Raw genomic sequence first — 15,127 nt, 5'->3', positions numbered from 1 at the left:
AAAACCTTGACAGTAGTTTAAAAAGGAGTGAAGATGAAAGGTGGATAAAGTGTGATTTTAAAAGTGTGACTGATACAAAAATAAAATTGAATAAGTCATTCACTCCAAAGGAGTACCAGTGAGAAGGAAAAGAAAAAAAATATTGCAGTTTGGATATAGAAAAACCTGCATGTTTGGAGGAAGAGAAAACACCAAGAAGAGAGCCATTAGTTATTAAGACAATAAGGGGTGTGTGTGGGGGAAACAGAATGGGAAGAAATCAGAGAGGAAGACAAACCATATGAGATTCTTGACTCCCGGAAACAAACTGAGGGTTGCGGAAAGGGAGGTGGGCGGGGGGATGGGGTAACTGGGTGATGGACATTAAGGAGGGCATGTGATATGATGAGCACTGGGTGTTATCCTGAAATAATGAATCATTGAACATTATACCAAAAACCAATAATGTACTATACCTTGGCTAATTGAATTTAATTTTTTTAAAAGGTTTTATTTATTTAGTTGCCAGAGAGCACACAAGGAGGGGGAGCGGCAGGCAGAGGGAGAAGCAGGCTACCCGCTCAGCGGGGAGCCAGATGCAGGACTCGATCCCAGCACTCTGGGATCATGACCTGAGCCAAAGGCAGACACTTAACCGACTGAGCCACCCAGGAATCCCGAATTTAAATTTCAAAAAGACATAAATGAACGCTATTTAACATAGATTAATATTCATGTATATATTTGAAATTCTGCTCAAAAAGAATTCAAAACTGAGTTTTCACCCATTCAGGCATACTACTCTTTTTGTTAAATTTTTATGTGAATTATTATATATTGTCCCTAGTACAGAGGCTCATCTTAAAATGAAACTTGGTTCAATCTCCCACTGAGCAAAGAAATAAACAAGCAGTCACCCAACCATTTCCTAAAATAACTTCATTTAAAAGTTATTATCAGCACATAAAGTTCCACAAATACATGCATCAAAATAATGCTATTCTTCTCACCTAATGGGAAATCCTGGAGTTTTAATTTTTTTTATTATTTTTTTAAAGATTTTTTTTTTTTTTTTTTTTTGACAGAGAGAGACACAGCGAGAGAGGAAACACAAGCAGGGTGAGTGGGAGAGGAAGAAGGAGGCTTCCTGTGGAGCAGGGAGCCTGATGCGGGGCTGATCCCAGGACCCTGGGATCATGACCTGAGCCAAAGGCAAACGCTTAACGACTAAGCCACCCAGGCACCCTGGAGTTTTAATTTGTTATTCTTTGGTGTTAAATAGGAATACTCTTTTGCACTACTAAAAGGTCTGCAAACTCAAGAAACAGAATTGTTATTTAAACCATTATTAGTATTTAACTCCAATCAATATAAAAGTTAATGTGCAAACATAACAAACATAAGCCTTTACTGAGTCAATATTTTAAAATTACCCAATCTCATTAAAGTACAAAATGGAAAGTTCTATTTGAAAGATATACTCAACTATATCTTCATCATGGGGCATTTGTGTGGGCATACACATTGGTTTTTCTGCCATGCCAGGCTAAAAGAGCTGAAAATGAAGAAATAAAAATCTTTTAAAAATTACTTTAGAAGGCTATATTCCTGTAATATAATTTAGATCAATAAGGGAGTCTAACAGGACATTATCCCAGATTTTGGCTTCCAGTCCACACAACTGATCTGTTTTAAATTGTGGATGTTTTGCTAGAGAGGTTCCTATATAATAAATAATATGTAATATTTAACTTTTAATGTACAGAGATACATTTAAGCAGAAACATGCAAAATCATCCAAAGAAAGGTAAACTCTTGAAATCAAGACAACAGAGAGCATTCTTCTTTAAAGTACTATGTGGGTGTGAAATAGGTTAATTTTGCTTTTAAAAAGTGCTTAAAAGAACCAGGAAAGCACATAATTACTTAACTTTCTAGAGTAGCTTACCAGGGAAGACTAAGGTATTACAGTGTACTTATTCAAGGAGGATTTGGGAAAGAGCTTATAAAATCTAAACAAGTCCCTCAGACATTGAACTAAATTAATAATAATTTTCATTTATGATGCTCTTATTATGCACCTAGCATTGTGCTGACAGCTTATGTGCTTCACCTCCTTTAATCTCATAGTAGATAGATATATACATATTTTTTTGCCATATGCCAAGTGAGAAAATTCAGATTCAGAAAAATTCAAGTAACTTACTTGCCCAAGATTTCAATTATGCAGCAAACACAGGTCTGAACTGATCCAAAGCTGGTGTTCTTTCTACTGTCCCCAGTTATGAACCAAATATTCACTGTGTTTGCAACACTGTGGAACAAGGGAGGTGAGGTACAAAAGAGCATGTTGTGCTGATTTCTAAGCAGAACTGCCTGAGAAGGACATGTTACCCTACTTTTGAGTACAGCACAAAGATATGAGAATATGAGGCATGATTTAAAAGGAAATATTATATACAAGTATAGCAAAAAGAAAAGCAAACAGAATCAAAGAATGGCTCTGTATCATGGTTTCTTCACTTGATACATCCTGAGGATTATTCCTCTTTTTTGTATATATTGACCTCATTTTTTCCTTTCTAGCAAATAGTGTCCTCTAATACAGATAGCGTTCTGTTTTATGGTATGGTTTACTCTAGTCTAGTATATATGAAGGTTCTATACTATTTAGCAGAACTTAGTGATGGGTATTTCCAGCCTTTAATTGCAATTAACAATAAACATCTAAACCACTAAAAAAAAGAATTGTTTCTTAAGTTTTTCTACCTATCCTCTCAGAATTTGAAATGTTACTATAATTCAAGAGTTTCAAGTTTTAGTTATGCAGATGAAAAAGTTCTGCAGATCTATATACCATGGTGACTATAGTTAATAATACTGTATTGCATACTTGAAATTTGCTAAAAGAGTAGATCTTAAGTGTTCTTCCCCCACACCCTCCCCACACACAATGGTAACTATGTGAGGTAATGGTAGCTTTATTAGGATAATTATTTCACAATGTATATGTATATCAAAACATTACATTGTGTACCTTAAATACAAATAGTTTTATTTGTCAGTCACATCTTAAGAAAGCTGTAAAAAAGAGAAAAATATTTTCAGAGAAAAAGTATCTCTAACTGCTGACTTTTGGCAAGCCTGTACGAGATGGCTTGAAAACTGGAGATACAAGTTATCTTGTATTTTAAAAACTAATTAACTGTGCCTTAAACAAATTGGAGTTTACTTCTGTCACATAAGTCGTGAGCAAAATTCTCAAAGCATGTTCCCTAGGACTCTGGAGATCACTGACACTCTTTCAGGGAATCCATAAGGTCAATTTTTTTTCTAATATGAAGGTGTTTGTTTTTTCCAATGTGTTGACTTTTGCACTGATGATTCAAAAGCAATGGTAGGTAGAACTGCTGCTACTTTAATAAAGGCAGTGGCACCAAATTGTATTATTAGCCCTTGTGTTAGTCACTTCACACATTCATGCAAAAAGAAAAAGAAGGTGAGTACCTTTAAATATTTATACTACGCAAGTGTGATGGATGTCTTAGGTAAAACAAGTTATGGTTCTGAGAAATAATAACTCCTTTTGTCAAGGAACACCAATTTCCATTGAAAAAACAACTGACAACATTAGTTTTCAGGCTTTATTATTTCTAGGACAGTTTCTTGAAAATGAATAAAATGTGCTTTGTAACATGAAGGAAAATAACTGGAAATATATGTTACAAATGGTAAAATTTGAGTCTTAGAGTTTTTAGAGAACTCATATCCACCATCATGATCCTGACAGATTCCTAATGCTTACAAATTATCCCTAAAAGATTAGTGGTAATATTAACACATGTAAAATTTTGATATTGTATAATGAAGTACGTCAGCATTAAACACACTAGGTTTCCCAACTACTGACATTCGAGGCTGTATACTTATTTGTTATGAAGGGGCTGTAAGATGTTTAGTGCCATTTCTTATTGTTCAACATAGTACTAGAAGTCCTAGCAACAGCAATCAGACAACAAAAAGAAATAAAAGGTATTCAAATTGGCAAAGAAGAAGTCAAACTCGCTCTCTTCAAAGATGACATGATACTTTATGTGGAAAATCCAAAAGACTCCACCCCCAAATTACTAGAACTCATACAGCAATTCAGTAATGTGGCAGGATACAAAATCAAAGCACACAAATCTGTTGCTTTCTTATATACTAACAATGCAACTATAGAAAGAGAAATTAGAGAATTGATTCCATTTACGATAGCACCAAAAACCATAAGATACCTTGGAACAAACCTAACCAAAGAGGTAAAGGATCTATACTCTAGGAACTACAGAACACTCATGAAAGAAATTGAAGACACAAAAAGATGGAAAAACATTCCATGCTCATGGATCGGAAGAATAAACATTGTTAAAATGTCTATGCTACCCAGAGCAATCTATACCTTCAATGCCATCCCGATCAAAATTCCAGTGACATTTTTCAAAGTGCTGGAACAAACAATCCTAAAATTTGTATGGAATCAGAGAAGACCCTGAATCACCAAGGAAATGTTGAAAAAGAAAAAGAAAGCTGGGGGCATCACGTTGCCTGATTTCAAGCTATATTACAAAGCAGTGATCACCAAGACAGTATGGTACTGGCACAAAAACAGACATATAGACCAATGGAACAGAATAGAGAGCCCAGATAGGGACCCTCAACTCTGTGGTCAAATAATCTTCGACAAAGCAGGAAAAAATATGCAATGGAAAAAGACCATCTTCAATAAATGGTGCTGGGAAAATTGGACAGCTATATACAGAAGAATGAAACTCGAACATTCTCTTACACCATACACAAAGATAAACTCAAAATGGATGAAAGACCTCAATGTGAGACAGGAATCCATCAAAATCCGAGAGGAGAACATAGGCAGTAACCTCTTTGACATCAGCTACAGCAACTTCTTTCAAGACATGTCCCCAAAGACTAGTGAAACAAAAGCAAAAATGAACTTTTGGGACTTCATCAAGATAAAAAGCTTCTGCACAGCAAAGGAAACAGTCAACAAAACAAAGAGGCAACCCACAGAATGGGAGAAGATATTTGCAAATGACACTACCGATAAAGGGCTGGTAACCAAGATCAACACCCAACACCCAAAAAACAGATAATCAAGTCAAAAAATGGGCAGAAGACATGAATAGACACTTCTCCAAAGAAGACATACATATGACTAACAGACATGAAAAAATGTTCATCATCATTAGCCATCAGGGAAATTCAAATTAAAACCACATTGACATACCACCTTACACCAGTTAGAATGGCAAAATGGACAAGGCAAGAAACAACAAATGCTGGAGACGTTATGGAGAAAGGGGAACCCTCTTACACTGTTGGTGGGAATGCAAGTTGGCACAGCCACTGTGGAAAACAGTATGGAGGTTCCACAAAAAATTAAAAATAGAGCTACCCTATGACCCAGCAATTGCACTACTGGTATTTACCCCAAAGACACAGACATAGTGAAAAGAAGGGCCATATGCACCACAATGTTCATAGCAACAATGTCCGCAATAGCCAAACTGTGGAAAGAGCTGAGATGCCCTTCAACAGATGAATGGATAAAGAAGATGTGGTCCACATATACAATGGAATATTACTCAGCCATCAGAAAGGATGAATACCCAACTTTTACATCAACATGGAGGAGACTGGAGGAGATTATGCTAAGTGAAATAAGTCAAGCAGAGAAAGTCAATTATCATATGGTTTCACTTATTTGTGGAACATAAGGAATAGCATGGAGGACATTAGGAGAAGGAAGGGAAAAATGAAGGGGGGGAAATCGGAGGGAGAGACGAACCATGAGACTATGGACTTTGAGAAACAAACTGAGGGTTTTAGAGGGGAGGGGGATGGGGGGATGAGTTAGCCCAGTGACAGGTATTAAGGAGGGCATGTACTGCATGGAGCACTGGGTGTTATAGGAAAACAATGAATTGTGGATCACTACATCAAAAACTAATGAGGTATTGTATGGTGACTAACATAACATAACAAAGTAAAATAAAATTTAAAAAAAAGATGTTTAGTGGAATCTCTGGCCTCTACTTAGTAGATGACAGTAGCAAGACTTGAGTGTGACAACCAAACACATTTCCAGATATTGCCAAATATTTCCCAAAGGGTAAAATCACCCTCAGCCAAGAAACACTGGGTTGAAAAACATGAACAGATATTTTCCAAATGACCAATGCATTATATTACAAAGTTATATGTGAGTTCAAGATGTATTTGGAGAGTGAGATAGAACAACAGATCTTAATGTAATAAAACAAAAAGTTCTTTAATGTGGTTTCAGATTCTACATTGCAACTTATCTTGTCACATTTTAGTGGCATATCAAAAAAAACATTAACAATTATGTGAGAAAACTACTTGATTCCTTTTCTCCAACTACATATCTATATGAAACCAGATTTTCTTCAGAAACATCAACCAAGATAACATATTTCAAATGATTGGATGTAGAAGCAGATATGGTAATTGAGTTATCTTTTAATTTTTTGCTTTTTTATATTAAGTTAGAATATAGTCACCTTATTATGTAAAATTTACCATATTAAGTTCAGTGGTATTAAATAAATTCACATTGTTGTATAGTCATCACCACCTTTCATCTCCAGAACTCTTCCTATTCTCAAACTGACTATACTCATTAAAGAGCAACTGGCCATCCCCTTCACCCCACCCCAGCCCCTGGCAATCTTTGTACTTACTGTGAATGTCAGAATTTGGATACTCTAGGTATCCCATGTAAGTGGAATCATATATTTGTCCTTTTGTGAATGAATTATTTCACTTAGCATAATATCTTCAAGGTTCATCCATGTTGTAGCATGTGTCAGAAGTTTCTTCCTTTTTTAAGTTTTTCATTTAAATTCAATTTAGTTGAGGCAGAAAGCTCAGCAAGATGGCAGAGGAGTAGGAGACCTAAATTTCGTCTGGTCCTAGGAATTCAGCTAGATAGGTATCAAACCATTCTGACCACCTATGAACTCAACAGGAGATCAAAGAAAAGAATAGCAGCAACTCTCTGAACAGAAAAGCAACCACTCTCTGGAAGGTAGGATGTGCGGACAAGTGAATCCGAGGCATATTTGGGAAGATAGACAGCGGGGGGAGGGAGCCTCTGTCAGCCAGCTACCGGCAAGTGATAGAGCAGCAGAGCACAAAATTGGAACTTTAAGAAGTCTGCTCCACTGAGGGATGTCGCTCCAGTGGCCAAGTGGGGGGTAGAACCCTCATGGGACAGTGTGTTCTCAGGACCCTGGGGGTCACAGGAAGACCGGGGGTGCCTGAGTGCAGCAGAGTTCCCAGGTATCAGAGCGGGGAAGCTGGCTGCAAAGACGGAGCCGAGGAGTGGGCTCTCAGCTCGGGGTTGCTGTAAACCATTACCCACCCCCCCGCCCCCACACAGTCGGGCCACTGCTCTTCCAGCATGGACCCAACAAGCAACAGATCCGGGGAGACTCACCTTCCTCCCCCAGGAGGAGTGGCATGGGAGCACACTGCAGGGATCGGCTGGGTTTGGAGACTCCACACGGGGTCGGGTGCCAGAGACAGAAATGCTCGGTCACAGGCCAGGTGAGCATGGAGTGCAGCAGGAGACCAGGGAGACAGGAGTGATTGACTTTTTCCCTGGGGCTCCCTGAGGAGTGGGGCCCTGAGTTCTCGGCTCCTCTGGGACGGAGATTGGGAGGCCGCCATTTTCATTCTCATCTTCCAAAGCTGTATGGAGAGCCTTCAGGGAACAAAAGCTCCCGAGAGCAAACCCAAGCAGATTACTTAGCCTGGCCCCTGGCAAGGGCGGGGCAATTCTGTCTCCAGCAAAGACATTTGAGAATGACTGCAACAGGCCCCTCCCCGAGAAGATCAGCAAGAACAACTACTGGATCACGAGGGCAGAATTCGAGAGATAAGCAATACCATAAGATGAAACAACATTAGAATAATTGGGATCCCAGAAGAAGAAGAAAGAGAGAGAGGGGCAGAAGGTATAATGGAGCAAATTATAGCAGAGAACCTCCCTAATTTGGGGAAGGAAACAGGCATCAAAATCCAGGAAGTACAGAGAACCCCTCTCAAAATTAATAAAAATAGGTCAACACCCCAACATCTAATAGTAAAACTTACGAGTCTCAGAGATAAAGAGAAAATCCTGAAAGCAGCTCAGGAGAAGAGATCTGTAACCTACAATGGTAGAAACATTAGATTGGCAACACACCTATCCACAGAGACCTGGCAGGCCAGAAAGGACTGGCATGATATATTCAGGACACTAAACGAGAAAAATACGCAGCCAGGATACTATATCCAGCTAGGCTGTCATTGAAAATAGAAGGAGAGATTAAAAAGCTTCCAGGACAAACAAAAACTAAAAGAATTTGCAAACACCAAACCAGCCCAACAAGAAATATTGAAAGGGGTCCTCTGAGCAAAGAGAGAGCCTAAAAGCAACATAGACCAGAAAGGAACACAGACAATATACAGTAACAGTCACCTTACAGGCAATACAATGGCACTAATTTCATATCTTTCAATAGTTATCCTGAATGTAAATGGGCTAAATGCCCCAATCAAAAGACACAGGCTATCAGATTGAATAAAAAAACAAGACCCATAGATATGCTGTCTGCAAGAGACTCATTTTGGACCCAAAGACACCCTCAGATTGGAAGTGAGGGGGTGGAAAACCATTTACCATGCTAATGGACACCAAAAGAAAGCTGGGGTGGCAATCCTTATATCAGACAAATTAGATTTTAAACCAAAGACTATAATAAGAGATGAGGAAGGACACTATATCATAATTAAAGGGTCTATCCAACAAGAATATCCAACAATTGTAAATATCTATGCCCCTAACATGGGAGCAGCCAATTACATAAGCCAATTAATAACAAAATCAAAGAAACACATCGATAACACAATAATAGTAGGGGACTTTAACACCTCCCTCACTGAAATGGACAGATCATCTAAGCAAAAGATCAACAAGGAAATAAGGGCTTTAAATGACACACTGGACTAGATGGACTTCACAGACATATTCAGAACATTCCATCCCAAAGCAACAGAATACATATTCTTCTCTAGTGCACATGGAACATTCTCCAGAATAGATCACATCCTGGGTCATAAATCAGGTCTCAACCAGTACCAGAAGACTGGGATCATTCCCTGCATATTTTCAGACCACAAAGCCTTGAAACTAGAACTCAATCACAAGAGGAAAGTTGGAAAGAACTCAAATACATGGAGCCTAAAGAGCATCCTACTAAAGAATGAATGAGTCAACAAGGAAAGAAGAATTTTAAAAAATTCGTGGAGTCAAATGAAAATGAAAACACAACTGTTCAAAATCTTTGGGATACAGCAAAGGCGGTCCTAAGAGGAAAGTATATAGCACTACAAGCCTTTCTCAAGAAACAAGGAAGGTCTGAAAAACACAACCTAACCCTACACCTAAAGGAGCTGGAGAAAGAGCAGTAAATAAAGCCTAAACCCAGCAGGAGAAGAGAAATAATAAAGATCAGAGCAGAAATCAATGAAATAGAAACCAAAAGAACAGTAGAACAGATAACAAAACTAAGAGCTTGTTCTTTGAAAGAATTAATAAGATTGATAAACCCCTCGCCAGACTTAGCAAAAAGAAGAGAGTAAGGACCCAAATAAATAAAATCACGAATGAAAGAGGAGAGATCACAACCAACACCAAAGAAATACAAACAATTTTAAGAATGTATTATGAGCAACTATATGCCAGCAAATTAGACAATCTCGAAGAAATGGATGCATTCCTAGAGACATCTAAACTACCCAAACTGTACCAGGAAGAAATAGAAAACCTGAACAGGGGCGCCTGGGTGGCTCAGTCGTTAAGCGTCTGCCTTCGGCTCAGGTCATGATCCCAGGGTCCTGGGATCGAGCCCCGCATCGGGCTCCCTGCTCCGCGGGAAGCCTGCTTCTCCCTCTCTCACTCCCCCTGCTGGTGTTCCCTCTCTCGCTGTGTCTCTCTCTGTCAAATAAATAAATAAAATCTTTAAAAAAAAAAAAAAAAACCTGAACAGACCTATAACCACTAAGGAAATTGAAGCAGTAATCAAAAATGTGCCAAAAAACAAGAGCCCACGGCCAGACAGCTTCCCAGGGGAATTTTACCAAATATTTCAAGAAGAATTAATACCTATTCTTCTGAAACTGTTCCAAAAAATAGAAATGGAAGGAAAACTTCCAAACTCATTTTATGAGGACAGCATTACCTTGATCCCCAAACCAGACAAAGACCCTATCAAAAAAGGAGAATTATAGACCAATATCCCGATGAATATGGATGCAAAAATTCTCACCAAAATACTAGCCAATAGGATCTAACAGTACATTAAAAGGATTATTGACCACCATCAAGTGGGATTTATTCCTGGGCTGCAAGTTTGGTTCAAAATCCGCATTCAATTAATGTGATACAATACATTAATAAAAGAAAGAACAAGAACCATATGATCCTCTCAATAGATGCAGAAAAAGCATTTGACAAAGTACAACATCCTGTCTTGGTTAAAACTCTTCACAGTGTAGGGATAGAGGGTACATACCTCAATATCATAAACGCCCTTTATGAAAAACCCACAGTGAATATCATTCTCAATGGGGAAAAACCGAGGGCCTTTCCCCTAAGGTCAGGAACATGGCAGGGATGTCCACTATCACCACTGCTATTCAACATAGTACTAGAAGTCCCAGCCTCAGCAATCAGACAACAAAAAGAAATATAAGGCATCCTAATTGGCAAAGAAGAAGTCAAACTCTCACTCTTTGCAGATGATATGATACTTTATGTGGAAAACCCAAAAGACTCCACCCCAAAACTGCTAGAACTCATACAGGAATTCAGTCAAGTGGCAGGATATAAAATCAATCCACAGAAATCAGTGGCATTTCTATACACTAACAACAAGACAGAAGAATGAGAAATTAAGGAGTCGATCCCATTTACAGTTGTACCCAAAACCCTAAGGTACCTAGGAATAAATCTAACCAAAGAGGCTAAGGATCTGTACTCAGAAAACTATAGAATACTCATGAAAGAAATTGAGGAAGACACAAGGAAATGGAAAAACATTCCAAGTTCATGGATCAGAAGAATAAACATTGTTAAAATGTCTATGCTACCTAGAGCAATCTACACATTTAATGCAATCCCTATCAAAATACCATCTACTTTTTTCAAAGAAATGGAACAAATAATCCTAAAATTTGTATGGAAACAGAAAAGACCCTGAATAGCCAGGGGATTGTTGAAAAAGAAAAGCAAAGCTGGTGGCATCACAATTCCAGACTTCAAGCTCTATTACAAAGCTTTAATCATCAAGACAGTATAGTACTGGTACAAAAACAGACACATAGATCAATGGAACAGAATAGAGAGCCCAGAAATGGACCCTCAACTCTATGGTCAAGTAATCTTCGACAAAGCAGGAAAGAATGTCCAATGGAAAAAAGACAGTCTCTTCAACAAATGATGCTGGGAAAATTGGACAGCCACATGCAGAAGAATGAAACTAGACCATTTCCTTACACCACACACAAAAATAAACTCAAAATGGATGAAAGACCTAAATGTGAGACAGGAATCCATCAAAATCCTTGAGGAGAACACAGGCAGCAACTCTTCGACCTCAGCCACAGCAACTTCTTCCTAGAAACATCGCCAAATGGAAGGGAAGCAAGGGTAAAAATGAACTATTGGGACTTCATCAAGATAAGAAGCTTTTGCACAGCAAAGGAAACAGCCAACAAAACCAAAAGACAACTGACAGAATGGGAGAAGATATTTGCAAATTCAAATCAAAACCACATTGAAATACCACCTTACACCAGTTAGAATGGCAAAAATGGACAAGGCAAGAAACAACAAATGTTGGAGAGGTTGTGGAGAAAGGGGAACCCTCTTACACTGTTGGTGGGAATGCAAGTTGGTACAGCCACTTTGGAAAACAGTGTGGAGGTGCCTCAAAAAATTAAATATAGAGCTACCCTATGATCCAGCAACTGCACTCCTGGGTATTTACCCCAAAGACACAGATGTAGTGAAAAGAAGGGCTGTATGCACCCCAATGTTCATAGCAGCAACATCCTCAATAGCCAAACTGTGGAAAGAGCCGAGATGTCCTTCAACAGATGAATGGATAAAGAAGATGTGGTCCATATATACAATGGAATATTACTGAGTCATCAGAAAGGATGAATACCCAACTTTTACATCAACATGGATGGGACTGGAGGAGATTATGCTAAGTGAAATAAGTCAAGCAGAGAAAGCCAATTATCATATGGTTTCACTTATTTGTGGAACATAAGGAATAGCACGGAGGACATTAGGAGAAAGAAGGGAAAAATGAAGGGGGGGAATCGGAGGGGGAGACAAACCATGAGAGACTATGGACTCCGAGAAAAAAACTGAGGGTTTTGGGGGTGGTGGGGGGATGAGTTAGCCCGGTGATGGGTATTAAGGAGGGCATGTATTGCATGGAGCATTGGGTGTTATACGAAAACAATGAATCATGGAACACTACATCAAAAATTAATGATGTACTGTATGGTGACTAACATAACATAATAAAATAAAATAAAAATTTAAAAAATGACATATCAGATAAAGGGCTAGTATCCAAAATTTATAAAGAATTTATCAAACTCAACACCCAAAGAACAAATAATCCAATCAAGAAATGGGCAGAAGACATGAACAGACATTTTTCCAAAGAAGACATCCAAACGGCCAACAGACACATGAAAAAGTGCTCAACATCACTCAGCATCAGGGAGATCCAAATCAGAACCTCAATGAGATACCACCTCACACCAGTCAGAATGGCTAAAATTAACAAGTCAGGAAATGACAGATGTTGGTGAGGATGTGAAGAAAGGGGAACCCTCCTACACTGTTGGTGGGAATGCAAGCTGGTGCAGCCACTCTGGAAAACAGTATGGAGGTTACTCAAAAAGTTGAAAATAGAGCTACCCTATGACCTAGCAATTGCACTGCTGAGTATTTACCCCAAAGATACAAATGTAGTGATCCAAAGGGGTACGTGCACCCCAATGTTTATATCAGCAATGTCCACGATAGCCAAACTATGGAAAGAGCCACTCATATGTGGAATTTAAGAAACAAAACAAACAAGCAAAGGTGGGGGGGGGGAAACAAACCAAGAAACAGACTCTTAACTCTAGATAAGAAACTGATGGTTACCAGATGGTAGGTGAGTGGGTGGATGGGTGAAATCCGTGAGGAGGATATGAATACACTTATCACGATAAGCACTGAGCAATATATGGAATTGTTGAATCACTATATTTTACACCTGAAAGTAATATAAACTAATTTTAACTATACTGGGATTAAACTTCAATTTCATGGGACACCTGGGTGGCTCAGTCAGTTAAACGACTGCCTTGGCTCAGGTCATGATCCTAGGATCCTGGGATCGAGTCCCACATCTGGCTACCTGCTTGTGGGGGGGCGGGGCGGGGGAGCTGCTGCTTCTCCCTCTGCCTCTGCTGCTCCTCCCTCTGCCTCTGCTGCTCCACCCTCTCCCACTGCTGTTCCCCCTGCTTGTGGTCTCCTGCTCTGTCTCTGTCAAATATTCATTTAATTAAAAAGATTTTATTTTATTTAGAATATTCATTTAATTTAAAAAAGGCTTTATGCAAGTGCAAAGGACATTTCTGTATTTCGCAATCCATTTAACTGTGTAGTTGAGGAGCTGCCATTTTTGACATGCTAAAAAGCAAATATAAGGGGAAAAAATTATGGGATTCTATGAATGCCATCCAAGCAATTAATATGTTCAGTTTAAATCATAGGCTTGTGAATGTCAGCATTTGACAGTACCTATCTATTCAAAAAGTTTTCAAGGATGAAATAGACTAGCATTAACAGATCAACCGTTGCGATCCATTTTGGAGGTGGCATCCCAATTAAGCAAAATGTTATCCCTATTAAAAGAATTTCATTCTTCTCATCAGACCTGTATTACAAACAAGAAAACTGTATTCATTCATTATCATTATATTTTGAGTCTCTCAATACAAAAGGGAGGGCGGGGGACGGGTATTCCAGGACTCAGAAGGGCGAGGACTTCTGGCGTCGCCTCCTCCGGATGCAGCAGCTACACCGGCCGGGAACCCAGCAGTCCGATATTCTCATTGGTAGGGACTGTGAGAGTGCCCTCGGCCCTACTCGCCCCCCACCCCTTCCCCGCCCCACCCCCCACCCCCGCCTCCCGTAAGCGAAATTCTACTAGGGCTGGGCCGGAGGTCCAAGCCTCCCGGGTGAGCGCCGCTCCAGTGAAAGCCGACCAGCGAGCGTGTGGGAGTTCCGAGTCCAGCATGTGGGAAGCGGTCCGCCTAGGTCGCCGCTGGCGCATGCGTATCGGGGAGCCTAAGCCAGCGCGGCGCGGTCGCCATCGCTGGAAAACTTCCGTCAGATCCCGACTGGCACGGGCGGCTGGTCCAGCCCCAGGGACCCAGCCGCTGGGCGTCATTGGCTCAGGCAGTAGGGCCCTCATCACCCTGTCCCGCCTAAGTCGGGCCCGGCGGCGGCGGCGGCGGCGGCGGCGTGAGGGGGCGGAGCCGCCCAGAGCGCCCTTTGTCTGTGGAGGCTGGTGAGTGCGGCGCGCCGCGGGCCGGGAGGCTGGCGAGGGGGAGGGGCTGGCGGCGGCCCGAGGAGGGTACCCGGGTCGCCGTCGCCGCCCGCGTTCGACCCGGAGTCCCCCAGCAGCGCCCTCAGCCTTCCCCGAGACCCGCACCCCTTCTCTGGTAGAAAGGCCTCCCCATCCCAAGATTATAAACGTATTTTCCTCTGGTATCTTCTGCAGTTGATTTTTGTGTGGGCAAGGGTGGGTATCGTTTTTGGAAAGTTTTTCCCCGTCTCAAGATCATTAAAACATTCACCTTTATTTTTTTCTACTGCTTTTAAAGAATTTTTTAATATCTTTTTTACATTTCTACCTGTATTTTGTTGGGTTATTAATTTTGTTGTAAGTTGTTAGATAGGAATATGCCTTTTCCCACTTGTCCTGCCATTAGATATTGA

At 40.2% G+C, this 15,127-nt stretch overlaps 2 protein-coding genes across 4 annotated transcripts in view; one reads left to right on the top strand and one right to left on the bottom strand.

Annotated features, from left to right (window-relative positions):
- The window catches only part of SEPTIN14 (septin 14), a 73,730-nt gene extending 59,154 nt beyond the window's left edge, over nt 1-14,576 (bottom strand). The window contains exon 1 of the mRNA XM_078074020.1: nt 14,334-14,576. Coding sequence (XP_077930146.1) covers nt 14,334-14,576 — 243 coding nt within the window. The remainder of the gene's footprint in view (nt 1-14,333) is intronic.
- Nucleotides 14,389-15,127, top strand: part of ZNF713 (zinc finger protein 713) — a 54,367-nt gene continuing 53,628 nt past the window's right edge. For 2 of the 3 annotated variants that reach the window (XM_036115301.2, XM_036115300.2), the window contains exon 1: nt 14,389-14,696. The gene's annotated coding sequence lies outside the window, so the exon portion shown is untranslated. The remainder of the gene's footprint in view (nt 14,697-15,127) is intronic. The other variant, XM_036115296.2, reaches the window with a different exon arrangement.

The sequence above is a fragment of the Halichoerus grypus genome, chromosome 6 (genome assembly GCF_964656455.1).
Source record: "Halichoerus grypus chromosome 6, mHalGry1.hap1.1, whole genome shotgun sequence".
Lineage (NCBI taxonomy): Eukaryota > Metazoa > Chordata > Mammalia > Carnivora > Phocidae > Halichoerus > Halichoerus grypus.
This window is presented reverse-complemented; position numbering and strand designations above follow the sequence as displayed.